Below are 27,678 nucleotides of genomic sequence, written 5' to 3'. Positions count from 1 at the left end.
ATGGATCATTCTTTTTGCTTTCCTTCCCCCTCCTCTTTCCCCTCTCCATCTCCCTAAAACATGGTTATTTTATTTCTTGAAATTCTATGGACCTCATTTTAATAGAGTTCTTTCCTGGCTCTTTTCACTTGCATTAACATCTGTATCTTAAAATACTGGCACCTCTTTCTGGATGTAGCCTTCCTTCTCACTTTACTTCAATTTCCAACGCCCTCCCCCCCCTCCCTGCAGCGTTTCCCAGAGAACCAGTCCTTGTCCCTCAGACCCACTGTCATTCTGTGCCTGTCTACCTGCCCCCTAGGGGATGAGAGTGGCCTGAGGACAGCGACCAGAGGCTCTTTCATTCAGGGCCGTTTCCCCAGCACCTAGAGTGAGGCCTGGCGTGGATCAGTCAGGGGCTCCGTGTGGATCAGTAATTGCAGGAGGAATGGACCCACGAGCGTCTGCAGCTGCCGAGCCCTGCCTGCCTGCTTCTCTGTACTCTTGTGATGCTGGTCTGGGTCTGGATCCCACCTCTTCTCATCTCGCCAGGGCCTCCACTCCTGCGGGTAGGCCTTCTCTCTCTCCTGCAATACAGGTTTCCCTTCTTTTTTTTGAGAGAGAGATATTTTTTGCTATAGGGCATGTTCACTTGAAGAAGCAGAGAGACAGAAAGCAAGAAATCACCCCTCAGGAAGAATGGCCACGCCACAATCCCCTCTCCTCCATTCTCCTCTCAGGATTTTGAGCATGCACACACACACGCAAACAGCGGGCGTTTTAAGCCACTGGGTCCAGGACTTGAAGCGCAGTCAACTACATGGGAGTCCAGCAACATAACCATTACGCCATCTGCTGATGCCTGGGTTTCCCTTCTGTATAGGATTATACCCACCAACATACAAACTTGCCCTGATGTCACTCATCTATTAGAAAATAATCAGGTGGCATGGTGGTTAAGGTGCTGCGCTCCCACATTGCCAGCCACAGTTCGTGCCCCGGGCAAGGCGACTTGAAAATCATGCCAGGCACAAGTGCATGCATGCCCAAAATTCCAAGAGGAGACTAGAGGAGAAGACATTGCAGCGTGGCCATCCCCCCCAGGGGGTGATTTCTCACTTTTCCTCTCTCTGTCTCTCTCTAGCAAGTGCATGTGCCTTATGGAAAAAAATAAGCCTAAAAACAAATTTAGTTTAATATAAAAATAATCACGTCCTTCCTGCTAGTGCTATTTTTCTTGGTTCCACTTCATAACAAGGTCTTCAAAAAAGACCCATTGAGACTAACTTTGTGCCTTTCCTGAACCCGAATCGACTGGTTTCCAGCAGGGACAATGGGCAGCGTGGGCAGCAAAGAAGAGGGCTGGGGCACAGCATGGGCAGCAGCGAGCAGGGCAGGGGCACAGAGTGGGCAGCAGCAAGCAGGGCAGGAGTTGCAAGGACTGCCCGAGGCCTCCCGAGATGCCCAGGCAGGTCCTGGTGTCCTCCTGCCTCCCTGGCCATTCCTCCTTCGGCTCCTGGTTCCTGTCCATCATCTTCTGTGCCTCCACTCTCCAGAAATAGACCCACCCTGGGACGGCGCCACCCGTGTGCCGATGACTTCCACATCTGTACCCCCCAGCCTGGGTGGCTCCCTCCAACTCCAGCCACCTGTATCCATCCCCTACAGGACATCCCCTCAGAGTCCGTGATGTTTGTTTTGTGATTGCCAGAGGGCGTGTGCACTAGCCAGAGAGAAAGACAGAGGAAGCTTACAAGGGGACGCGATCCTACTACAATCCCGTCTTCTCTATTTCTCCAACCTTGTCCGGATTTGAGACACACACACCATGCAGCCAGAGTGTCCTCAATCCACCGGGGCCAGGATTCATATAGCAGCCGGCCAGGTGGGATCCAGCCCCCACCCCTAACCACTAGGCTACAGGGCCGGCCTTCGGGGTCATCCTTGTTTTACATGCCACATCCAGCCTATCAGCAGGTCTCCTGTGTCTACCTGTAAGATACGCCCTGCATCCACATCATCTCGCCCCTCATGGGTCAACCCTGGTCCAGTGTCGCCTGGACATGGTGACAGCCTCCTGGCCAGCTTCCCTGCTTCTCCTCACCCACGGTTCACTCTCCCACAGCTGCCAGCAGAGCCCTCCAGAAATGCAAGTCAGATCACGTCACTCCTGCTCACAAGCCCTTCAGCTGCGTCCCGTCCCATCCCGCTCAGAACGAGAGCCCCTGAACCCCCTGGGAGGGCAGCGGAGGCCAGAGGCTTCCTCTAGGTTGTCATTAATTAATTGTTTAATTAGCTAAGTCATTACTCATGCCTTAAACGTTCCCTGCACACCTCCGCAGACCGGGCTGGTGCTGGGGAGACAGGAAGGACATAATCCAGCCCCTGCTCGACTGCTGGCTTCAGGGACAGAACCTGTCCTCGGATGGAAGGTGGCAATGGAGAGACAGGGGCAAGGAGTGTGGATGCTGTGCCTTGAATGCCCCGGAAGTGTCCCTGCCTAGTTCTCTGCTGCCGAATTTGGTGTCACCTACCATGTGTGAGGCTATCTCCGAGCTGGCCTCTTTCCCCTCCTCCGCTGGGGCCTTGGCCCCATGGTGTCCCCAATTGCTAGAGAAGGGTAGGAAGCAGCGAGGCAGGGGGCATGGGAGCAGGTTGCAAGGGGCTGGTGGGATGGGAGAGACAGGCGTGCCCCTTCCTCAGCCTCGACTCCCTTAGCTCGCCTGTCGGACCCAGAGGAGAAGCAGGCCTTCGTGAGCGTGACCAGACATAAATATTCTAGAAATGAAGTTACGCCCAGAATTGGTACTTTGGTCTCCAGAGCAGTAGCTAAATGGTGCCTGTGGCCAACGCAAGCACGCCAAGGTCATGGCTCATGCAGGTCCCCAGAGCTCTGCCCACCGGAGAGCGTGGGGAGGGCCCGGCACTGCTCAGTGGGCCTCTCCTCTCTGGCTTCTGAAATGCCAAGCTGCTTCCACAAAACCATCTCAGGGGAAAATTGTCATCTACAGGCATTATGCAATTTTCCCATCGGAATTACAGGCTGTGTTTGGAAAGAAATAAAAAGAAATTGAATTTGAAATGCTTCTGTGAAAATGCATCATCTTCTTGTGGATCCGTTAATGGCTTCGGATACCTTCTCTGGCTCTGAAATAGCTGAGCAGACACCGGCTTTGTGATGGCACCATGTCTCTGGCACGAGGCGTGTACTGGGGACTTAGAAATGGCCAGCCAGGATTCTGGGGAGCCCCTCAGAGGCAGACTCAGAGCCCATGGGCTCTACCACAGCTCCCGGACGGCTCTGTGTGCTGTCCCTCCCCGGGCAGATCTCGCTCAGTGCTGTGTCTGGGCTCTCACCTGCCCACCTAGTGCCTACTGGTCAATGCCCAGTGGGTAAGGTCACGGTACACAGATCTGGTCCCATCCTTGGTCAGTGGAGGGCTGGTGGGTTTGGGCTCATGAAAACACTGGCCCCCGCCACATCACAGCTTCTCATTCTGTATTATTATTTTCATTTAGTTTTATCCATTATTATTATTTTTTCATTTGACCAGATGAGAGAGAGAGGGAAAGTGAGAAAGTCAAGCCACCAGGGCCGAGACTTGAACCATGGTCAGCCATGTGGGAGTCCAGCACCTTAACTACCATACCATCTGTCAGCCCCTACATCCTCTAATTCTTTTAACGGATACTGATCGAGCATGTTCCCAGCTCAGATCCAGACACAGTAGCACACAGTGGGTACAAAAACTCTTTCCTCCTGGCACTCCCATTGTAATGGAGGGGGACGTAGATAAGCAAAATGCCCGGTGAATTGGACAGGGACAAATGTGGCACAGAAAAGATACTCAGTAAAGGGACGGGTGCGCTGGGTCACGGACGGGGCGGGGACACCCATAGCCATCAAAGACCTCCCATCAGCCTAAGAGCTGAGCAAACACCTAGAAGAGGCAAAGGCGGGGTGCACGGGTGTCCAGGAAGACGACTTTCTGGGTGCGGGGAACAGCGAGTGTGAGGCGTGCCTGGCATGTCTGAAGGACGGTAGGAAATCCAGGGACCAAAACCAAGTGAGCAAGGACAAGAGTCATGAGCCACATGATTGGCGAGGTCACAGGGCAGAGAGGAGATCATGAAGGCCTTTGGGGACCACAGCAGGGCCACCATCTGCTGTGAGACGCAGGGCCATTGGAGGGGTGTGAGGAGAGGAGTGGCCTCATTCGGCTGCCACATGCCCAGAGAGCTGGGAGGGCGAGCGAGGCACAGAGAACAGGAGGCGACTGAGCAATGATGGCGGCATGGACCGGGATGGTGGCAGGGCGGGGGATGGACAGTGTCGCATCAGGACGGTATTTGGGAACCGGGACCAAAGGTGGGGTTGAGAAAGAGGCAGCGCGGACGAAAGTGTGGCAGGACAGCTTTGCCAGTTCATGGGATGCCGGGGATGGGGGAGGCCACCGGGTTTGGAGAGCGGAAGGCCAGGGATTTGGCTTTAGACAGGCCAAGTCTGAGATAACAGACAGACACACGGACAAAATGTTAGAGGGTTAGCGGGCAGGGCTGGCATGCAGCCAGGAGGCTGAGATAGAAGGTTAAAACTTGGGCGTCGCCGTCATAAACACAGGGGTGTTACAAGGTCTGGGACTAAGCGAGCTCACAAGGGAGTGTGGGTAGGAAGGAAAGGGTGAGGGCTAGAGCCCGAGGGCACACCAGGGGTTACAGGGGAGTGGGGAGGAGTTGGCAGAGGAGAGGAGGGAGGGCAGAGGGAGGAACGAAGGAGGAGGCAGGCAGGTAGCAGAGCCAGGTGGAAAGTTCTTCACGGGGTATGGGGGTGGGTCAGTTCTGCCCAGAGATCGTGGAAGCCGAGAGCTGAGTGCCGGCCACTCCCTTTGGCACCAAGCAGTTACTGGTGGCCTTGCCAAGGGCAGTGTCAGAGGAGAGGTGAGTCCCAGTTACCTCATCTGAGAAATGGGGACCGCCTGCCTGCTGACCGCAGAAGGCCGCGGTACAGACCACGTGAGATCACAGGCAAACCGCAAAGGGCACTGATAGGAGCTGTCTGGGCCCGGCTGTGTGGCACAGTCAGTAGCAAGGTGAACTGCAGTGCTGGAAGCCACATGGCTGACCGTGGTTCGGATCCCGAGGTCAGCCTGAAGACATGCCAGGCACACGCATGAGTGCCCTACATCCTCGTCGAGCGGGAGGGCTGGAAAGGGGGCTGTGGCATGATGACCTGACTGCAGGTGCCCCCTCTCTCTGCCTCTCATGCATGTGTTTGTGCTCTTTATCATGAATAAAATAAGCTTGTGAAAAATGAGCTGGCTGGGGACCAGCAGGTGGCGCAATGCTTATGTCGCTAGACTGCCCATGTAGTCTACTGCAGCTCGAGTCCCGGACCTGGCGACTTAAAACTCTCACCAGGCACGTGTGTGCGTGCCCAAGATACCAAGAGGATGGAGGACAAGGGATTGTGGCATGACCATCCTCCCCAGGGCCTGATTTTTTGCTTTCTATCTCTCTGTCTCTCTCTGGTGAGCACACACACCCTATAGCAAAAATCTCTCTCTCAAAAGAAAAGAACTGTCTGCTTTCATTGGTGACCTGATAAACCAGAGGCTGTGACAAGGCTTCTTGCCGCTGCTTGTCTCCGGAACACTCACTGGGGATGAGGAAGTTCCCTTCAGAGCTAACAGCTAGCAGAATCGGTATTTTTCATGAGTAATTGTGGGAATTCTGGGAAACGGTAAAAGCAAATGATGGAGCCAAGCAATGTGACCAGGGTCTCGATGGAGGCTGTGGGACTGTCCTCCCGGAGGGAACCTGAGCCTCAGCCGTACTGTCGCTGAAAATGACCACGATGGGGAAGGGAGCTGGGGTAAGAAGGGGAAGAGTCATCGGAGAAAGTGGGAAGAGTGTGGGTTTCAGATGCAGGCATGTCTGTATTGGAACGAGGCTCCTGTGTGGCCTTCAACAAGTCACTTGACCTCTCTGAGCCTCGGTTTCCTTATCTACAGTGGGATCCCCCAAAGGTGTTTATGATATAAACTGATAAATGGGGAAACGCATGACAAGGGGTATTTGCAGCATATCTTTCCACATGTACGTTTATGCCCTCGGGTTCCCCTCATTGAGAACGGAGTTTCTCTCCAACCAAGGAGCAGGTGTCTCCCCACTTGTCCACACCACTTCTCAGGATGGCACTGAGTTTTCCAGTACTGTGACCACCGTCTAATGATCCTCAAGCGTGGAGTAGGAGTAGGAGAGGACACGCCCCTCGGAGCAGCAGCTTAGCGCCCGACCAGGTCCTCCTGGTCCAATGCTTCCCCTGCCAGCTCCCGCCTGGGATCACAGCGGCGACGGGGGAGTCTGCTGTCAGCGTGGGGTGGAAGCCGTAGCTCAGCCATTGACCGACTGTGAAACTAATTTGACCAAATAAATGTGCGTCTGGAGATTAAAAATTATATACCTACCTTGCAAATGTGTTTAAGATACTGTATGAAACACAGTACTGTAGATAGGGCCAGTCTCATGGCCTAAGGGTTAAGGGAGCTGGAGCTCATGTGGTAAACTGCATGGTTTGAATCCCAGACCCAGCAGTTTGAGGAACACAAGTGTGTGCATGCGTGTTCAAAATCCTGACAGTATGTCTCTGTCTCTCTATCTCTCTGGCAAGTGCATGTGCCCTATGGCAAATTAAAAAAAAATTAAAAAGATACTCAGGGCCAGCAGACGGCCTACAGGTTAGGTGGCTGGACACCCATATGGCCGGCTGCAGTTCCAATTTTGGAGCCGGTGGCTTGAAACTCAGACTGAGCAGTGCATGCCCAAGATCCTGGGAGGAGAATAGAGGAAAAGGGATTGCTCCGTGGCTATCCCGCCTGGAGGGTGATTTTTCACTTTCCCTCTCACTGTCTCTGTCGCTCTCTATCCGGCAAGTGCACATGCCCTAAGGCAAAAACCTCTATTTAAAGAAAAGAAAGAAGAAACTATATATAGGTAATTAGCAAGATGCCCCACACATAAAATCAGTAAGTAGCTATTGTTTGTTTCTACATGTTCCAAATCCTTCTCCTCTCCCCTCCTGAGTCCTTGCAGGAAAGAGATGGCAGAGGCATCGGGCAAGTTGGCAGGGCCTGACCTCAAACCCGCAGGTCCGGAAACTTAGCCTCTGCTGTGGAGCAAAGGGGCGTTCCTTAGGACAGGGAAGCAGCCTGTGGGGCAGGGCACAGAGCAGATGAAGTGCAAAGGTCAGGAGCCAGGCCAGTGTAGGAACAGAGGAGGAGGCCAGGAGCCACCAGGGTGAGGTGACAGGTTCCAGTCTCCTGCCAGCCTCTTGTGGGGCTGAGGCTGAGATGCCTGGAGCTCTCCATTGCTGGGTGCAGGCTCTGGAGTTCCTGCCAGGGCCAGTGTAGAGTAGGGTGGTGCAAACACCAGCCCCGACCACCAGATCAAATCCCTCCTCTCTGCTCTGTGTGGACTTGATGCCTCTTTATGTCAATGTGACTTCTGAGTCCAACTTGTCCCAGGCCCATGTTCACTCCACATGGACCCTCCCCCGCAGGCCTGACCTCACCCATGGCCTATGTCAGGCTGAGCAGGTCCCAGTTGTAGGCATGGGGTCAGAGTGCAGCTGTCACAGCGCCATTATACGTTCACCACAAGCAAACAAAAGAACTCAGCCCATGAAGATGGACACGAGTGGCCTGTAGTTCTAAATTTTTTATTTTAATTGGCATCTCTTTGGGAAAATGTTAACATCCTCCAAACAAGGCGTGAACTACGAATGCCCTGAAATACTTTGTTTGGAAAGGGTCCTGTGGGACATGGAACAGGGCTCTGAGGATTCTTGAAAGATCCTGTCTGTGCCTCAGAGACTTGTTAAAACAAGCTTTTCATATAAGTCTGAAGTGTGGATTGCTTATTCTGGATTTAAGTCCTTCGTTCTTCAGACGGTGAAATGCCCAGAGCCCCAGTGGCCCCATCCAAGACTCACCCCGCTACATAAACCCCCCGTCATATGCTTCCTGAGACTCTGAGCTAGGCTTTAAATGAGAAGAAGTTCTCCTGAGGCTCCGTGAGCTTATGGGCTGCAACTGCGTGCTTCCCACTCTGTGCCCAAGCAGTACCCGTCCATTTGAATACCAGTTCGGTCTGCAATGTAAGGCCAAGAATGACAGCTATTGCTTACGGAGCACTCCCTTGGGTCAGACACCACGTTTGCACGTTACATCAGTTACCTCATTTAGTCCGTCTTAGTCCACCATTGTGTTTCTAGCAGAGGGTCTGAGACTAGGTGATTTGTAAAGAGTAAGGTTTATTTGGCTTACGATTCTGGTGGCTGGAACGTCCAAAGGCACGAGGCCTGCATCAGAACACCAGCAGCAGAAGCAGGGAGAATGGCAGGCAGGTGCAAGGAGAGAGACCTGGGGCAACCATCTCCCTTTATAGCAACCTGCTATCACAGGAACTAACCCCTTTTCACAGGAACTAGAACTCACTCCGTTTCACGAGACAGCGTTTCATGAGAATGATGACTTCAAGATCCAACCCCTACCCACTAGGCCTCACCTCTTAAATGTTTCACTACCTTCCAATGCCATTATACTGGGGACCAAATTTCAAAACATGAGCCACTGGAGGACAAACCATTTTCTAAACTATAGCAGTTCCCCAACAGTCACACATTGGTAGATAATACTGAGTCGTCAGAAAAGTCATGACACATTTTTGCATAGAAAAATACTTTTTTCCAAAGACCCAATATTTTTAGCCCCATTTGACAGATGAGAAAACTAAGGTCAAAGACACACCAATGGACTCAGTGAATGGTGACATTAGGATTTGAACTCACGTATGATTCTAGAACTTGTGCTCTCAGCCATGTTACTTTCCTGCCTGTTGACTTGGTAAATATTAAAGAGATGGGTCGTATCCAGTGTGCCTAGCATTGTGAGGACATGGGAGAAGATATATTTTTACTGGGAGCATATATGTTAGATTTGGAGAACAATGTGGTAGGCCCTACCACCGTTTTACATTCGTTTCATCTTTGATCGTCCCTGAGAGTCAGTAACACATGGACTCTTAGATGTGTAAACAAAGACACAAACATGAGTATTCATCCCAGCCACTCATCGTTCATGGACGTGATTACCCACAAGAGTGCCAGCGGTGCTACTTTAGTGCATGAGAGAACACCCATGCAGTGGGTCCTGGCATACTTCAAGAAGAACGGCGTGCATTGAGTTCGCAACAATTTACCCAAGCCTCCCTGGGCATTTGGAGAAGGCCATGAAGAGGACAGACTGTTCCCAGTCCAGTGGAATTGAGTCTCTACCAGAGAATTCTGGTTCTTTAACAAAAATATTAAGGCCAGGTGGTGCCACAGTGGTACTACAACTGAACACATGGAAAGACTCTAGAATCCTGTCCCAGGACCTCTCTCTACATGTCAGGCACTTGCATACAGGTGTCTGAGATCCAGGCTGGCTGAGGGTGGCTATGGGTTGCAGCATGGAGACATTGTTGAGAGTTTCCCTCATGTATCTCTCTCTCTCTCTCTCTCTCTCTCATGGAAGAAATAAATTATATTATACACACACACACACACACATATATATATATAAATAATATATATATGTTATATGTGTGTGTGTGTATATATATATATGTATATATATAGCACATATGTTATCTTTTAAATAAATGTTCCTGCTTTCCTTTTTTCTTTTTCTTTTTTTCTTTTTATTATCAGGCACATGTACTTGGCAGAGAGAGAAAGAGAAAGAGAGGAAAAGTAAGAAGTAATCCCCCATGGTGGATAGCCATACCACAATCCATTCTCTTCATAATCCTCTCAGGATTTTGAGTACACAAGCATACTCATGTGGTGCATTTTTTGCAAGCTGCTAGATCTGGGACTCGAACTGTGCAGCCAGCCATGTGAGTTCCAACTGCCTTAATCACCATGCCACCAGTCGGCCCCTGCTTTTTTATTTCATCGAATGACATGAATAAACATTGAAAGGAGCAATAAGATGTTGATATGCAGAAGCTGTGTAACCACTGGATGAAATCATTTACAGCAAGAAGCTGTAATACATCCCATCATCCTTGGAACTGCCATCTAGATCCTAACAAATACAGGTAGAATTTTCTCATCATAAGTAAATGCTAATGGAGGATCTAAACTAGTTTTAGTGGTATATACTGCAAAAGCAAAATCAATATGTCATTAGTTGGGGCCCGAAAACCAAGACTGAACCATAAAGCAAGGTGAAGCTACAGGGCCCTCTAACTTGGTGGCCATCTTAACTCCACCCACATTGATTTTCTTTTTTTAGCGAAGTATTTCTTCAAGGGCAGAAGGATTGTCATCCGACAGTATCTCATAACTTGGATCTCCTATCTTGGATTTCGTTTTTATATCTTCACTTGGCTTGCCGTAACTTGAAGAACTCCAACACTTTAAAAATCAAAGCAGGAGAGCTATGATTTATGGTACTTACTAGATGTAGTCCATAGTTGGTAGTTTGAAAGTTTTCCAAGATACGGTATTAGGAAAAGTGTTAAAGCCACAGTGCAGAGTGGTATATTCTGTCCGATGCAATCTTGTGAGAAGAGCTATGTATGAAGCAAGGGCAAATGCACCTCGTTGTACATGCATACAAAAAGGTCTTCGTGGACGCATACCACAGTATTCCGGAGACAGAGAATTAGAGCAGGATGGACATTGATAGCACACACTCAACAATATGCTTCCATGATGTGAAAACTCTCTGTATATGATTCAGAGGCCAGCCTCAAGGGAGCCGGATCCCACATGGCTGACTATGCGGTTCGAGTCCTAGCCCAGTGACTTGAGACATGTGCTGGCACATGTGCATGTGTGCTTAAAATCCTGGCATGATGGAGCAGTAGAGAAGAGATTGTGGTGTGACCATGCCCCATAGGGACTGTTCCTTCCTCCCTCCCTCTCTCTCTGTCTCTCTACCTCTCTCTGGTGAGTGCATGTGGCATCTGGGAAAAAAAAACTAATGTGTATTATTCTGGAATTAATAATCAGAGGAAAAAGGTGGGCTAGATAAGGCCGTGTAGGCAAAACTGAGATATGAAATTATCACGGAAGTTGTGGGGAGCGATCGGTGGGTTTAAGGGGGAAGCAGATGTGGTTGGATTTGCAGCCAGTGCAGGATGGATTGGGGAAAGCAAGGAGACGCTGGAGACGAGGTGACCAGTGAGGAGACTGGAAAGACGTGACACCGGAAGGTCTCAGAGCCCGCCTGGTGTGAGGGGCAGGCGATGGACAGGGCTAGAGTTGCTCCGTGTCTGGTTCAGGCAGCTGGTGGAGGTGCCTTTAACCCAGATGTGCCCGTGGAATAGAGTTCTGGGGCTTGCTTTATGCACCAGTATGGAGCATGAGGGGAGACTTCAGGAAACCCCCGTCAGGAGGTACAGAGCTGGCGTTTGGGACATAGCTCGTGTTTCACATGTGACTTCATAGTGAACAACTTCCCTCCATCATTTCATAGATATTTATTAGGAGTGAGGGAGGGACACTTTGCCAATAAATCTCCCATGAGAAACATAACCCCCAATTTAGGTCTAAACATGTGAATGCTGGAGGTGTCTATGCATCTGGAGGTTCTTTCCTCCGACAGAAGAGGGTGCCCAAGAGAGCCTGAGCTCAGGAAGAGGCTAAGAGTCTTCCTGTGGGCCTGGCTCCTGCCCTCTGCCCTCATCCAGGATCATCTTAGGAACCTAGGCCAAGCTGGATCTGTCTGAGTCCCCTCCTCTCTGAGGCCCACTATGCAGAACCACCTTCCCTGGATCAGAAAACCTGTTATGAATTTTGGGCCTGAGCATCGGAGACAGCTCTGGTCACCCATCCAGTGTCCTCAGGGCTGTGGGGCTTTATGGAAATGGTGCCCAGCAAGGAGAAGTTCACCAGTGCACTTCGAATACCTTCTAGCGCCTACTGCCAGGCACCGTGCTAGGGACCAGGGCACAGCCGTGAGCCAGCCAGGCTCTCTGCCTCCTGGAACTCAGGCATCTGTTCAGATCGCAATGAAGCATTTGTTTCCTCAGGTGGGAACATTCTGGAGTTTTCCATGCCTAATGGATGATGGTATCTGAATACTGCTGGGCTCAGGGCAGGAGAAGGGGGTGCTCCAGAGCCTGCTGACTCCACTCTGGGGAGAGCCCCTGCCAAAGCTGAGTGTGGACCCCTGCAGGCCTTAAGCCTCACAAAGATGGTGACACCCTCACCCCTCGGTGTATGTTGCACATAAAAGCCCAGCCGCATCTCAGCGTACAGTTAAACAAGACCGAGAAAGTCCTGGTGTTTGCCTCATGATCCTTGTTGAATGTTTTTCTTTAAAATGTTAACTATCGAATTCTTCCTCAAAAAAATTACATAACTTCCTAGAGCCTCGATGCTGCTCTGTCACTGTCCACAGCAAGATAGAACAGACCATTGTGAGTGCAGCACGGGGTCAGGGCAGTGTCCACAGCAAGATAGAACAGACCATTGTGAGTGCAGCACGGGGTCAGGGCCCAGGCTTCACTCTGGCCTCCTCGTCCAGGGGAGCCTGGACCAGGGTGTGGGTCTTGGCACCAGGAGAGGTCTTGGGGTGACAGTGCCCAGGGCCAGGGGCTGCTGCAGAGCTGCACGCTGCCAACCCAGCTGGCCCAGAACAGCCGGTGCCCGGACACAGAGCACATGTCTCGGGCCTCCATGCTGGACACAACTGGGAAGTGTGGCCACACAAGACAGAATTTAGGGCAGAGCACTGGCTCAAGGGGGGCAAGACTGGGCTAAGCCAGAAACTAAGGGAGCTCCGTGGGCCAGCAGCATCCAAAACATGCCAGGTGCCCTGGACACTCAGCCTCGCCTATTGGTGATCTGAGGCTCCAGTGTTCCCCCTCCTGGGGCACCACGACTCCACACCTGGGCAGGTAGAGCCTCCGCATGGGTGAGGGAGTGGGTGTGGGCGGTCTCCTTGTCAAAGCCCTGTGGCTCCCTGAGCCCGGCTCTGTTCATTAAGTGTCTGTGGTCCTTTTTTGCAGAGCGATGAAGTCCTCACTGTCATCAAAGCCAAAGCCCAGTGGCCAGCCTGGCAGCCTCTCAACGTGTGAGTAGCACAGACCCTGGCCCTGCCCTGCCCTGCCCCGTCCTAGCCTCATTCAAAAGCCACTGCCTGCTGGCCACGTTCCACTGTGTCACTAAGTCAGGAAGGCCCCTCAGGTGAGCAAGGCAGCGGGCGGCTGCCACGGGTATCAGACGTGCCCTGTCCCACCAGCAATGCCGCCTTGGTCTCTGCTTTACCCAGTGACTCTAACAGCACAGAGGACTCAGCTCCGACGTCACGATTAACCGTTAACGCCCCTGTTTGTGTTCTCGGTCACTGCCGTCGGCACGTACGCTCACCCGCAGAGCGCATGGCGGGCTCACCCTCAGCGAGTCCAAGCCACGGAAAGCCAGACTTGCTCTGGGTTCCATCTCAGCGCCCCCCTCTTTCCTGTCTAGTCTGTCTTTGGAGGTTTTATCTGCCCTTGAGTCTTTGGTGCCCAGGGGTATGCTGATAGCTCCCGAACTACCACTCCCCAGATAGACAGACAGGCAGACAGACACACAGACACACTTGACATATCCACCTGTTTCTTGGACACCTCTCCCTAGAGGGCCCTTCCATGGACCTTGAACTCATGTCCAAAATGGAATCCTTCCCTCCCTTCAGCCCGCTCTTCTCCACATGGAGAAGCACCAAAGGTACCGTGAGTCACCAAGTTCTGGTAATCCTATCTTTTTCCCTTGGGTCTTTCCCTTCTCAGAATCCATCTGGGGTCTTCCTCAGCCTCCAGGGTCAAGTCCAACTCCTTAGTTCAACCTCAGCGGGCAAGGACTCTCTAGGCCCTGCCTCCTGCTGCTCGGGGCTCATCGCCTGTGCCTGCCTGCCCTGCATCCCACTCTGACCACCCCGAATCCTGGGAAGTTCATTGAACGAGTTTTGATTTCCACTCCTCTTGCAAGGATGCAGGCCCAAAGCAGACAAAGCTCCCATTTAACCACAAGAAAGTGGTGTATGAGGAATGGCCTGGCCACCCCGTCTATGGAGTACCCGTGAACGATGGCTGTGACGAGTACAGCATAGCACGGGGCATCGGGGCCACTACTCAGTGGGAGAAAGGCCACCTCAGAATGAAAAGTGCAGACATGCAGAAGGACGGTGTCCCAGGACGGGGAACGAGGAGCTGGGGGCCGGATAGGGGGGCACTCACACAGGCCTGGCTGGGAGCAGAGAAGCTGCTGCCTGGCCCCTGGACCTACCCACTTAACCATCCGGCAGTCTAATGGCTCAACCCCTACTGTGTGCTGCCCTGAACCCTCAGTCCCCGCTCTTTGAAACACCCTGCGGAGAGGGAAGCCAGACAGCCATCAGAGCTCTACCACTCAGGTCTGCCCGTGCGTAAGACCGAGGAGCACCGTGGAGCAGAACATGTAAAATAGCTCATCCCCCCAGCGTCCTGTGCGCCCCAGGGAGATAAGTGACAGGATGGGGGTGCCAGCAGCTCTAGAGCCCAGCAGAGGTGGGCGAGGTCAGTGTGGGCTCCGTTCCAGAGGTAGCTGCTGCTGAGCCTAGAAGGCCTGGCCCAGGCCTGGGTGGAATGAGGCCCTCAGTGCAGGCATGAGGAATGACAGAGAGGCTTGGACACCTGACGCAGGACAGCCTTGCTGGCTACACAGAGGCCTTTTGTAGCCTGCTGTGGTCCCCAGCTTTGCTCCAGAGGCAGCTCACAGCACAGCAATGCCTTGGCCTCTAAGGAGAACAGGCCCTGCTGCCCTGGGCTCTCCTGGTGGGTGAGCCTTTGCCTGTCTCCCCCCATCCCAGTGAAAACACAAACGTGAATCCACAAAGGCCCTCCACCCTCTTCGCAGAACTAACATCAGTTAGCACTCGGGTCCCCTGCATCGTGTTCACTAGGGCTCTTCGGCTTCTCCCAGTTCCAGGCTTCCAGAACGCCTATGTGAAGAAGCAGCTCTCCTCTGTGGCCCTCTAAGTGGCAGGGGATCAAGGGCAGGCAGGGGGCATCGGGGCCACAGTTTGTGGGCGCTGATTTTTACAACAGAAGATCTATGTGTCAGTTTTTCCCCCTAAGGAAACTGGATGCCCAGGAAAATGTAAACTACAAAGCGAGATGTATTCAGGAAGGAGAGGGGGAGGGAGGGAACAAGGGGTAGAGAGCAGGGGCCTTGAACAGCAGGACCAGCAGGTGATATGGTGGTTAAGGTTCTGGGCTCCCACATGGTCGACCACGCTTCCATTCCCAGACTGATGGCCTGAAAATCATGCCAGGTGTGTGTGAGTGTGTGTGTGTGTGTGTGTGTGTGTGTGTGTGTATGCATGTGTGGTGTGTGTGCCCAAAATCCCCAGAGGAAAATGGAGAAGGGATTGCGGCCTAGGGGGCGATTTCTCACTAACTCTTTCTCTCTTTGTCTCTCTGGTGAGCACACACATAGCAAAAATATCTCTCTTAAAAAAATCAGCTATGGGCACAAGTGCCCTGTCAGGCGTTTATAAATATTGTCCCATTTAATTCTCCCAGGAACGCCATGAGGTCCATGTTATAATGCCCATTTTTCCAGGGATGAAACTGGGACTTGGAGGCCACGGGACAGGCCCAGAGTCATCATCTAGTTCCTTCAAGAGAGGCGCTAGAATTCTGGCCAGATCCAGCTCCAACCCCTCTGACCAAGTAACCATTCATTCATGACCCCAGTTTTTAATTGATCGAGATATAGGTATCAATCCAGCTTCTGAGCAGCATGAAATGAACGGTGTGACCAACACCAAATCATCTGACTCCTGCCCTAAAACAAAACTGTATCTTGACTTTTACTCATTTTGTTGTCTTCTACCAAGGAAACATCCATCGACTCAATAATTACATATTTTGTCTCCGAAGAAAGGCACTTAGGGATACTGGAGTGGGCAGAGTATGGCTCCTCCGGAGCTCACAGTTGGTCAGGGCCTTTTCCAGATCATGCACTCAGTGGTTACATAATAAACATGTATGTCCATGAAGGGAACATGTAAGAGCCCATGAAAACTGGGGACCCTGACCCAGCCTGGAAGTTAGAGATTAGCGCTCTGAGAAAAGAGCAATGACCTCAGATCAAATCATAGGAGTTAACTAGGTAAAAAAGCAAAGCAAGGGGGAGATCGTTCTAGAACATTCTAGAAAATCTAGAGAGACCGTTGCAAGCAAAAGCTCTGTAGAAGGACGGAATCGAGCCTATTTAAGGCACTATAATTCTACGGTATACTTGAATTTGGAAAGCAGACATGAGCTTGGTGTGGGGCCAAGCTGTGCATCATCAAAAATTTTGATTTTTACATTAAAAGTACTAGAAAATCATTGAAGGGTTTTAAGCAAGAAGATGACATGATCAGGTTTAAATTAAGGGGGGGGGGAGGAAAAGACTCTGGTTCTGATATGAAAGGATCAATGAGACCAGGCCAGGGAGGAGGCCATTGCAGAGACCCAGGAGAGAATTAACTGTGACCTGTGACCTCGAGTAGGCCGGTGCTGGTGCTGGTGATGGTGACAGTGATGGTGGGAATGGGGAGAGGTGCAGAGCTGTGGGAGACGCAGTGCTAACACTGACAGCTGTTGAATAAGGAGGATAAGGGGGACAGTGGGCCCATGGGCTGTGCAGGTGTCCCGTGGACAAAACTAAAGAATTAACTAGGGGAAGTCACTCCTAAGGCTGGCAAGGATCACGAGGTCAGTTCGAAATGCATTAAGGTACTTTCGAGACCTCCATGCAGAGTGTCTAGGACATGTTAGCCCACCAGCTCTGACTCAGGATGAGAATTCTGGGCTGTGATGTCAAGTTGGGAGTCGCTGAGGAAGAGGAGACAGTAAACAGCCAGGACTTGGAGGAGCCAGAGCTGGAGAGCAAGAGTCGGGGGCTTAGGACTGAGTCCCGGGAGCTCTAACGTGGACTGCGGAGGACTTGGTAAAGGAGGCAGAAAAGGCAGAGGTTGGGAGGGAAGCTTGGTGTCCGCAGGGAAGACGGTGGTCCAGGGGACCGGTCAGCTGTGTCCAGTGCGGCTGAAAGACCAAGGAAGGTCAGGGCTGCGAGGTGCTCTGTGGATGTGGATCCACTGACACGGAGGTCGGAGGTCGGCGACCTTATGCAGAATCCTTTCTGCTGAGTGAAGGGGGCGGAGGTGGGTGGTGGACAGCGCTCGGAGCAGGCGCGGGGTGAAAATGGGGAGGTGACAGAGGTGGCACGTATGGACAAGCCTTCTGAGAAGTTCGCTGTGGACGGAGAGCCCGAGCAGCATCTCCGAAGGAGTGGACGGGCAAGAGAGATCTTCCTTCCTTTTTAAGCTAGGAGGGACTTCCTGGACAATGGAAAGAGGTCTCCTGGTGTCCCTTCCCATGCTTCACCCCGGCAGACTTCCTGAGACCACGGGAGCAAGCTAACACGCAGACCTCCCGGCACCCGAAACCTCCCCTCTCGGTGCCCCCAGCTTGTTAAGGGAAAGGCGTTTTCCTTTGATTTTCCCATACCCCGGTCTCCCCTGTCCTCTTCCAAATCTCATTAGGAAGTCAAATGAGGAAGCCTGCCGCAGCCAAGTTTTGTCTCGCAGAGCAGCCCTGCCCTCCTCACTGAGCCTGCTCGATTGAGGTTAATGGGATTCCAGCCTCCCTCCGCCCCGTGGAAAGCCAGGGTGACCTACTTTGCGAGGTCCTGCCCGTGGAAACTGACTTGTTTTTCAATGATCTCCATCTTTATCCCCAGGACCACTTCTCGAAGGACAGCCATGAACGAACAAATTAGCTGCCGACTTGTTTAGCTCAATAAATCAAGCTGCGGCCCGGACAGCCCAGCGCGCAGGTAGAGACAGGAAAGACAGATTCTGAACAAAAGCCACATCCTTCACTAGCTCCTCTGGTACCTGAGTGGAAAATGCCCACGTTCCCTGCAAATCAATTCTGAGTTCCCATTTCCTGGTTCCTCCAGTTTAGTCTGAACGCGAACAAAGACTGCAACTTTTAAAAATAATGTTTGATTCCCTTTCTGAACATGAGTCCCTTTCATTATTCCCAGCCACTCTGCTTAATTAACGTTTGATGAGACCATGGCCAGTGGAGTGGAGATGATCAACCTCTCTAGATCGCCAAAGCCACCTTCCTCAGGGGCCAGGGACATCTTTCTTATAAATCAGGGCTGGAGGTTTCCGGGCTCTCCCTGCCTCCCGCAGCAAGGTCCAGATCCATACACTCATCCCCAGGAACATAAAGGAAAACAGACTTTAGACCAGAGGAGCAGGTGGTAGACCTGAGGGGTCCAGATGGACCTGGAGTCCTAGATACCTCCTGGTTATAAACAGTTTTCTGACGCTCCAGTAACCTCACACCAACCCTTCTTCACCCACTCGGGATTTCTGCCTAGTGAATGGCTTGGGCGCCCCCTCGTGGCTAGATTGAGTTTCTGCAACTTGAAACATGGAAGGATTATTTGAAATACATCCTGCAGCCTCAGTGCTCTATTAAACCTCCTGAGTCTTAGTAGTGAGTCTCTGTGATTAAAAAGGGATAATTAGCCTTTAGGAGAAGCAGGAAGATCTTTTCTTAGCTCTTTTCCTTTGTGGTGTTTTTGGAGGTTTTGTTTAGGAGAATTGAAAGAGGAAAAAAGAAAAAATCAACCCTTCCCAAGTCCTGATACATGTCAATCAGGATGATAAACAGTTTCTCCCAATAATACCTGGAGGTAGGTATGGCATTGCTTCCATTTGACAGGGGTAGTAGCTACAAAGGAAGGTGAGGCGGAAGCCCCTGTCACGTGGCTAATAAATAAACTGCGGAACCGATTCAAGTCCAGCTCAGTCTGTCCCAGTGCTTGGTTCTCCCCTACCCGGCGCTGCCTGTCTGGTTTAAAAGCAGGAAACATTTCCCCACATCTTCGTTTTTATTTTTATTTTTTTTATGTGAATTGTTTATTCATAGCTTTCCCTGATCTACTGAGATTGGGGTCTTTCCCTCACAGATCTGGACTAGCTCCGTGTACAGAATATCTTTTTAAACAGGTTTTTTTGCCTTAAGGTATATGAGCTCACTGGAGAGAAAGACAGAGACAGAGAGACAGAGACAGTGAGAAATGGAGCGAGAAATCATCTCCCAAGGGAGATGGCCACGCTGCAATCCCTTCTCAATTCTCCTCCCAGGATCTTGGGCACACGGGCACACAACACCTGGCATGAGTTTCAAGCCACCGGGTCCAGGACTCAAACTGTGGTCGTCCATGTGAGAGTCCGGGAAAATAACCGCTGCGCCATCTGCTGGCCCCAGAATGGATACTAAGGATTTGTCAGCCTCACCGATGGAGACATTATTGCCAACACATCATTTTCCACTCCAAATCAGTACAGCTGTTTTCATTGATGTATTGGGTTGTCGGAAAAGTCGTGACGTATTTTTCTAATGTTTTTCTGTGTGAAAATGCATCAGGACTATTCCAACAGCCCAACATAATTCAATGAGTTCATTTCTTTGTGATCGCTTTTCTTGTTTCAAAGCTGAAAAAATTAACATCTCTCTGACAGATCTAAAAACCTGATTTTTTTTTTCTGTGATGTGTTTCAACCATTTTATCTGATTGCTTTCTGTTTGACTCTGGGTTTCTTATCATCATCTTTTGTATTATTATTTGGTGTATGATACGAGATATAAATCCAGTATTTTCATTGCAATGAGGGTAAACCCATTAGCTACTTGTTGCAGTCTTTCCCCTCCCCCTAATTTGAGAAGCCTGTTTGGTATAAATCCTTATCTACAGTTTCTGGACTCTCCAGTCTATACCACAGACTGTTACTTCCACTTTATCCTGAATATCGCACTGTTTTGGTTGTTATGTTTTTGTTTTTTAAAAATTGTTTTATTTAACTTTATTTCTTTATTTATAAATAGACCAGAGAGGGACAGAATGAGAGAGAGAGAGAGAGGAAGTGAGAAAGCAAGCCACCGGGTCTGGGACTCAGACCACTATCAGCCACGCATCTACTGAGATTGGGGTCTTTCCCTCACAGATCTGGACTAGCTCCGTGTACAGAATATCTTTTTAAACAGGTTTTTTTGCCTTAAGGTATATGAGCTCACTGGAGAGAAAGACAGAGACAGAGAGACAGAGACAGTGAGAAGGGGAGCGAGAAATCATCTCCCAAGGGAGATGGCCACGCTGCAATCCCTTCTCAATTCTCCTCCCAGGATCTTGGGCACACGGGCACACAACACCTGGCATGAGTTTCAAGCCACCGGGTCCAGGACTCAAACTGTGGTCGTCCATGTGAGAGTCCGGGAAAATAACCGCTGCGCCATCTGCTGGCCCCAGAATGGATACTAAGGATTTGTCAGCCTCACCGATGGAGACATTATTGCCAACACATCATTTTCCACTCCAAATCAGTACAGCTGTTTTCATTGATGTATTGGGTTGTCGGAAAAGTCGTGACGTATTTTTCTAATGTTTTTCTGTGTGAAAATGCATCAGGACTATTCCAACAGCCCAACATAATTCAATGAGTTCATTTCTTTGTGATCGCTTTTCTTGTTTCAAAGCTGAAAAAATTAACATCTCTCTGACAGATCTAAAAACCTGATTTTTTTTTTCTGTGATGTGTTTCAACCATTTTATCTGATTGCTTTCTGTTTGACTCTGGGTTTCTTATCATCATCTTTTGTATTATTATTTGGTGTATGATACGAGATATAAATCCAGTATTTTCATTGCAATGAGGGTAAACCCATTAGCTACTTGTTGCAGTCTTTCCCCTCCCCCTAATTTGAGAAGCCTGTTTGGTATAAATCCTTATCTACAGTTTCTGGACTCTCCAGTCTATACCACAGACTGTTACTTCCACTTTATCCTGAATATCGCACTGTTTTGGTTGTTATGTTTTTGTTTTTTAAAAATTGTTTTATTTAACTTTATTTCTTTATTTATAAATAGACCAGAGAGGGACAGAATGAGAGAGAGAGAGAGAGGAAGTGAGAAAGCAAGCCACCGGGTCTGGGACTCAGACCACTATCAGCCACGTGGGAGTCCAGTGCCTTTAACCACCTGCCAGTCCTTGGTTGGTATGTTTTATCATATATTCTGGTATATGGTATGGCGAAGTCAACTCTCTTTACTAGAAAACTGATACGAATTGAAATCTCAGAAGGAAATGAAACCAAATTAACAAAATGGCATCCTGGAAGACAAGCAAGCACAGGAACTTTTGTGTTATGGTTTGAGCCAATTAAAGAACTCCCATTGTATCTAGCTTTTTCCAATGAAAACCAACATATATTCCATTTCATTATTTTAAATAGAAATTTTATTATACAAGTAATAAATACTTGAAGGGATTTTTAATTAAATTTGAAGGTCAAAGGAAATATGAGAGCTCCACATTTATATCGGAGATTAACTCATTTATTTCCACACACCTGGGAAGAGAAGCCATTGCGTGCCGATTCTAAGTTAGGAATCGGGATATAGCTGTTCTTAAGACTGAAATGGTCCCTTGCTCTGCTGGATCCTAACGGGGATGACAAGTATTTGATCAGAAATTGCAGGAAAGATGAGTTCAGCATGCCACGGGAAGGGAGACTAGGGGTCCTGAACATTTTGGGGAAAGGCCAGGAAATGCATCCTCCAGGAAGAATGACATCGGCCGGGGAGTTACAGGGCTTTTCCGGTCACAGATGAGAGAGCAGGGTGTATCTGAAGGTGCTGAAAAATGCTCCTAGGCCCTTAGAGATGCAAATTTACAAGTTATCCAACACGAGATCAAGCATTTTGTGCAGGGGTGGTTGCCCCAAAGTTCTGGTCCCTTGCAACGCTCGCCGAGATCTGGTGGCACCTTCCTCAGCTACATATTTGCTGCAACAGATTCGGCCTCACCGTGTCACTGAGCGCAATTTCCGCAAGGCCTCGTCCTCAGGTACTCCCATCGCTGGACAGAGGGTCCAGGTGATGTGCTGGGGTGACACTGGTCTGGTTTTCATGGTTCTGGCTTCCTGAGCAGGGCTGTCTTTGTCCCTTCAGGTTAGCACTGGGAATAGGGTCACCTGGGGTCGCAGATACGCATGACTGACCTGACCCCAAATCACACGCTTAGGGATATGGGAAGGCAGAGAGCCGCCAGTCTCTGGCAGAGACAGAAGAAGCCTGCCTCCCGAGAGACTGTTGTGCCCCTGGGGTCCTAAGGCCAGGGCAGCCCCCCCAGATGTCAGTGCTCTCTGCATGACAGCTACTGCAAGCTCGAGCCATGTCCCGGAGCGCACAGACAGCAGTGCTGCAGCTCCCAGACTGCAATGCCCGGTCTTTAAAGAGGCTCCCGAAACCACTGACCTACAGGCTAGAAAATGCACGTGTGGGAACAGAAAATTAAATCTCCCAATTTGGGCCTAAGTAGCAGCCCGCATTGGCGTGGTACTTCCGCAGTTCCTAATGGCCCCCTAATAAAGCATTCCTGTGGTCCTCCCAGCAACACTGCAGCTAAGTATCGGGACGCAGGACATCGAGACTTGAAGCAGATGAGGGACTCGCCAAGCTCTTGCTAGTAAGTGGCGCTCATGTCATCATACATTTGTTCGGTCAGACAACCCGACCTGTAGGTCCCGCGGTGCAGCTGTGGAACTTGGGGCCCTCACCCTCACACGCTCCCAGCCCGGCAGAGGAGATGGGCAAGGTGGATCCTAATCGTGAAGTGTGGCTGCAGAGACTGGCCGGGGTGTGGGGAAATGACAGACAAGGCATTTGCCTCAGCCAAACTCAGAGACTTGTGGGGCAGAGTTCGAAAGACTCCTGGAGGGCCAGCCAGTGGCGTGGTGGTTAAGGTGGCTGGATCCCACCTAGCTAACTCCACAGTCCGAATCCCAGACCTGGCAGTTTGATAAACATGCCAAAAGTGTGTCATGCATGCCCAGGATCCTGAGAGGAGAATGGCAGAGAAAGGACTGTGGTGTGGCCATGCCCCCTTGGGGAATGATTTCTCACCTTCCCCTTCTCTCTGTCTCTGTCTCTCTTCAGCAAGCCCACGTACCCTATAGCAAAAGCTAAAAGAAAAATAAAGCCTTCCCAAAAGAGGTGACAAGTGGCCTAGAGTGATTATTAAATAGATTACTAAATCCTACCCTAGAGCTTCTATGTCCTTCAATCTAGGGCAGGGCCTAGTACTCTGCCTTTCTAACACCACTCCAAAGACAAAGATCTCAGTGGATTGAAAACGGGGCAGCGTGGGGGTTTTAGAAACTGATGATGGAAAGAGCATTGACCTTGAACTTGACTTGGGTTATGGTCTCCATTCCGCCACTTAATTTTACAACTTTGGACAAAGTACCCCGCCCTTCTGAGTCTCAGTTTTCTCATCAATAAATTGGAGTCAATAATTCTTACCCCAGGTTTGTTGTAAGGGTGAAATGAGAATGTGTCCAAAAAGGCTTGGGACATTGTTAAGCAGTTATTTGTAAAATTCACCTCATTCCACACAGCTGGGCACGCACGGTGTGCATTCCATGTGTCTGTTCTGTCAATCAAAAACATTTACTGAGCATCTACTCTGTGCCAGGAAAAATCCCTGCTTCTCCAGAGCTTATACCTTAGTGAGAGATGAGCCACTGAACAGCTAAATAAAAAAGTAAACAAAGAAATACAAAATAACAACAAGCTCTGTGCCTACATTAAAACTGTATTAGGTGAGGGCCAGCAGGTGGCTGTGGTGGTTAAGGCACTGGACTCCCACATGGTTGACCGTGGTTCAAGTCCTGGACCTGCTGACTTACTTTCTTACTTCCTCTCTGTGTCTCTTTCTGGTGAGCACACATGCTCTATAGCAAATTTAATAGTAATAATAAATTAAAATTTAAAAAACTTGTATTATGCTGGGCCGGCAGGTAGTGTGGTGGTTAAGGCTTCAGATTCCCAATACAGCTAACTGCAGTTTAAGTCCCAGACCGGGCAACTTGAAAATCATGCTGGGCAGAGCCAGAAGTGGCGTGGTGGTTAAGGTGCTGGGCTTCCACGTGGGTGGCCATGGTTCAAGTCCTGGACTTGGAGGCTTGCTTTCTCACTTTCCTTCTCTCTCTCTGAACAATTTTTTTTAAAACAATAATAAATAAAATTTAATAAATAATTCTCTTTTAAAAAAAAAGAAAAGAAACTCATGCTGGGCATGTGTGCATACATGCCCAAAATCCTGAGAGAAAAATGGAGGGGAAAGGATTGTGAAGTGACCATCCCCCCTGAGGATGATTTCTCACTTTCTTTCCCTCTGTCACTCTGTCTTGCCAGTGAACACACATGGCGTATGGCGAAACTCTTAATAAATAAATATATATGTTTAAATTATTTATTTATATATAATTATTTATTTGAATTTATGTTATATGTATTTATAATTATATATTGTATTATTTATTTAAATATTTATTTAGTATATTTATTTAGTCATTCATCTTATTTATTTATTATATGTGCACGTAAGGTGAAGGACCAGGGGGTGGCACAGCAGATACACAACTGAACCCACGTGGGAAAGGCCTGGCTTCGCATCCCAGAACCCCCCAGCACTCTGGGCACGTGTGATCACGACCTGGGCCAGCCGAGACAGGTGGAGCGCTGTGTGAGGCCCTGCTGCGGGTGCCTGCATGTGCATATGTGTGTCTCCACCACACTCAGGGAAGAGAAAAACTAGTAAAAACCAAAAACTGGACAGATTGGTGGTCTGTAGTTCCCCCACACGTGTCCCATGGACAGGAGAGAGAAGAGGGTGAAGCGGTGGTGGCCAAAAACCCACCCTCCCCTTCTTGTCATTCTGCCAAGGATTGGCCACATGTCCCCCAGAGCGTGGCCTCCAGGTCCCCTAACCTAATGGTCTCTGTATTTGGTTTCCAGGAGAGCAGCTCCCTCGGCTGAGTTTTCTGTGGACAGGACACGCCACTTAATGTCCTTCCTGACCATGATGGGCCCCAGTCCCGACTGGAACGTGGGCCTATCGGCAGAGGATCTGTGCACCAAGGAGTGCGGCTGGGTCCAGAAGGTGGTGCAAGACCTGATTCCCTGGGACGCTGGCACCGACAGTGGGGTGACCTATGAGGTATGTGTGTGCCTCACCAATTTTTTCTTTTTTAACCAGTTTTATTTTTCTCATTCTGTATCTGGTTTTATTGTGATTTTTTTTTTCTCTCCCTGCTGCAGTCACCCAACAAGCCCACAATTCCTCAGGAGAAAATCCGGCCCCTGACCAGTCTAGACCATCCTCAGAGTCCTTTCTATGATCCAGAGGGCGGGTCCATCACCCAAGTAGCAAGAGTTGTCATCGAGAGAATCGCCCGGAAGGTACTGAGTTAGAACTTGCCCTAGCACAGACCCTTCCCACCAGGTGACCTAAGGAAGCCATCTACCTTTCAGCTCCAGAATCATGTGCTTCCTGCAGGAAACACCCCAGGGTATGGGATTTCTGGGCTTCTCAGGGTCTTCAGTATGCAAATTATTTCATACGATGTCAATGAGCAAGTAGTGAGGACTAGAACTCAACTGCATGATTTGATTCAGGCAAACAGATTTCACCTGAGTTCTGCAATCGATTACTGATGCCTGCCACAGGTAGGGACGTGAGGAGGGATGGTCTACAAGCTGTATTTAACATTGCTGTTTAGTCACTCCTACTTTCTCAGAATTCTTTTCCAGTCAGATAATATGTTGGCCCAGAACTCCGCTAGGGCTTAGGATCTGTCTACAGAGTGGGCATTCAATGGCACGTCCTCCTTCATCCTTCCCCTCCACGTTACCTTCTGTCCTGCAGAGTCCTCCAAGTAAAATTCCTTCTGCAGGGGGAGCAATGCAATATTGTACCTGACAATGTGGACGACATCGTAGCAGACTTGGCTCCAGAAGAAAAAGATGAAGGTATGTTGTTTTCCCTTGTGGGAGGTAGCAACATAAATTGGCATGACCCCATGTGAGAAAGTATTTTGCTTACATATTTTAAGAACCATTAAGATACTCATCTTCTTCAATTTGGTGATCTCGTCAATGAGGATTTCTTCCTAAGAAATACTCAAAATCAAGACCTGAATTAATAAATATAAGGGAAATAATGAAAGTATGAAATCAGAAATTGTATTCAACCATGTCCTTTTTTTTTGAGAGGTTTTTGCTATAGGGCGCGTGCACTCACCAGAAAGACAGAGAGAGACAGACAGATAGAAAGTGAGAAATCACCCCCCAGGGGAGATGGCCACGCTGCAATCCCTTCTCCTCCATTCTCCTCTCAGGATCTTGGGCACACACACACACACACACACACACACACACACACACACACACGCAGCCTGCATTAGTTTAAGCCACCAGGTCTAGGACTTGTACTGTGAACAAGTACATGGGAGTCCAATGATGCAGACATCTGCTGGTCCCTCAACGATGTCCTTTAAAATGATCCTGGAGAGGCCAGCAGGTGGCATAGTGATTAAGGTGCTGGACTCCCATGTGATTGACCGTGGTTTGAGACTCAGACCTGGCAGCTTGAAACTCACGCTGGCACGTGTGCATGCATGTCCAAAATCCTGAGAGAATGGAGGAGAGGGTATTGCAGCATGGCCATTCCTCCTGGGGGAGGTGGGGAAGATGAGTTCTTGTTTTCTCTCTGGTGAGTACACACACTCTATAAGAACAAAAAACATCTCTAAAAAAATGATCCAGGAGCTGGCATTTGAATGTGCTTCACAGTATTCAGTCCACTTTCTGTTTCGATTCTCATCCTGGCCTGCAAGGCAGGCATGGGTACACCCCCTCCCCCAGGAGGGAAACTGAAGCCCAGCTCCTACAGTCCAAGAGTGGCAGAGCCATGACTGAGTTCAAGTTTTCTCATGGGATCTGGGTTCTCCTTAGTCCTGTGACCTTGGGCAAGAAGCTCACCTTCCTACCTCAGCTTCCACAGCTGAAAAGTGGAAATAATACAGAGCCTGTCTCATGGGAAGTTGTGTTGAGATCAAAGGGGAAAACCGTGTGGTCTCAGAATGACAGCAGCACTTCAGTACTCAGCGAACCCGCAATGTCCTTATCCTTATTGGGACACCTGCCCGTGGGATCACTGGGAAGATAAGCCCCAACACACAAAAACAGCCCGCACTTTCCAAACTGGCTGCGATGTGACTGCACAGGTGTGGACATGACATCTGTCTGGGTGAGGAACTGGAATAAAAAGACACTCGCTCATGTATTGAGGAGAAGGGACAGTGAGAAAATCGTTCCTATCATTTATTTATTAGCCAATTTAAAAATTTCCTTTTTTAAAAAATTTAATTATTTATTCTGTGACTGAGAGAGAGAGACACACAGCATCCTCAGCAGGGTCTTGATACCATGACCCACCTCCACCTTAGGCCAGCCCTGGATCATGGACACACATGCCCGGTGTACCTCAGAGAGGTCTCTGGACACAAACCAGCAACTGTCCCATGTTTTACCATTGCACAACTGTTCTGTCCCTAAAATATAACTTTTAAAGGGAAGTGGGGGGCTGCTTCCATTTCCAGAGCACTGGGGAGGGGCTCACTGAGGTTGGTCTGGCAGCTAGTCTGGGAGGGGGCCAGCTGCCACTGCCGTGGTCTCCCAGGGAAAACGTGATGACACTCTTT

General features: G+C 49.8%; 1 protein-coding gene across 1 annotated transcript in view; it reads left to right on the top strand.

Annotated features, from left to right (window-relative positions):
• SPON1 (spondin 1) overlaps nucleotides 1–27,678 on the top strand; it is a 304,441-nt gene that overhangs the window by 265,271 nt on the left and 11,492 nt on the right. The window contains exons 7-10 of the mRNA XM_027768691.1: nucleotides 13,045–13,109; nucleotides 24,932–25,133; nucleotides 25,235–25,375; nucleotides 25,870–25,945. Coding sequence (XP_027624492.1) covers nucleotides 13,045–13,109; nucleotides 24,932–25,133; nucleotides 25,235–25,375; nucleotides 25,870–25,945 — 484 coding nt within the window. The remainder of the gene's footprint in view (nucleotides 1–13,044; nucleotides 13,110–24,931; nucleotides 25,134–25,234; nucleotides 25,376–25,869; nucleotides 25,946–27,678) is intronic.

This window comes from Tupaia chinensis, unplaced genomic scaffold (assembly GCF_000334495.1).
Source record: "Tupaia chinensis unplaced genomic scaffold, TupChi_1.0 Scaffold000077_1, whole genome shotgun sequence".
NCBI classification, from domain to species: Eukaryota; Metazoa; Chordata; class Mammalia; order Scandentia; family Tupaiidae; genus Tupaia; species Tupaia belangeri.
Note: the sequence above shows the minus strand (reverse complement) of the source record. Positions and strands in the feature narration are given on the sequence as shown.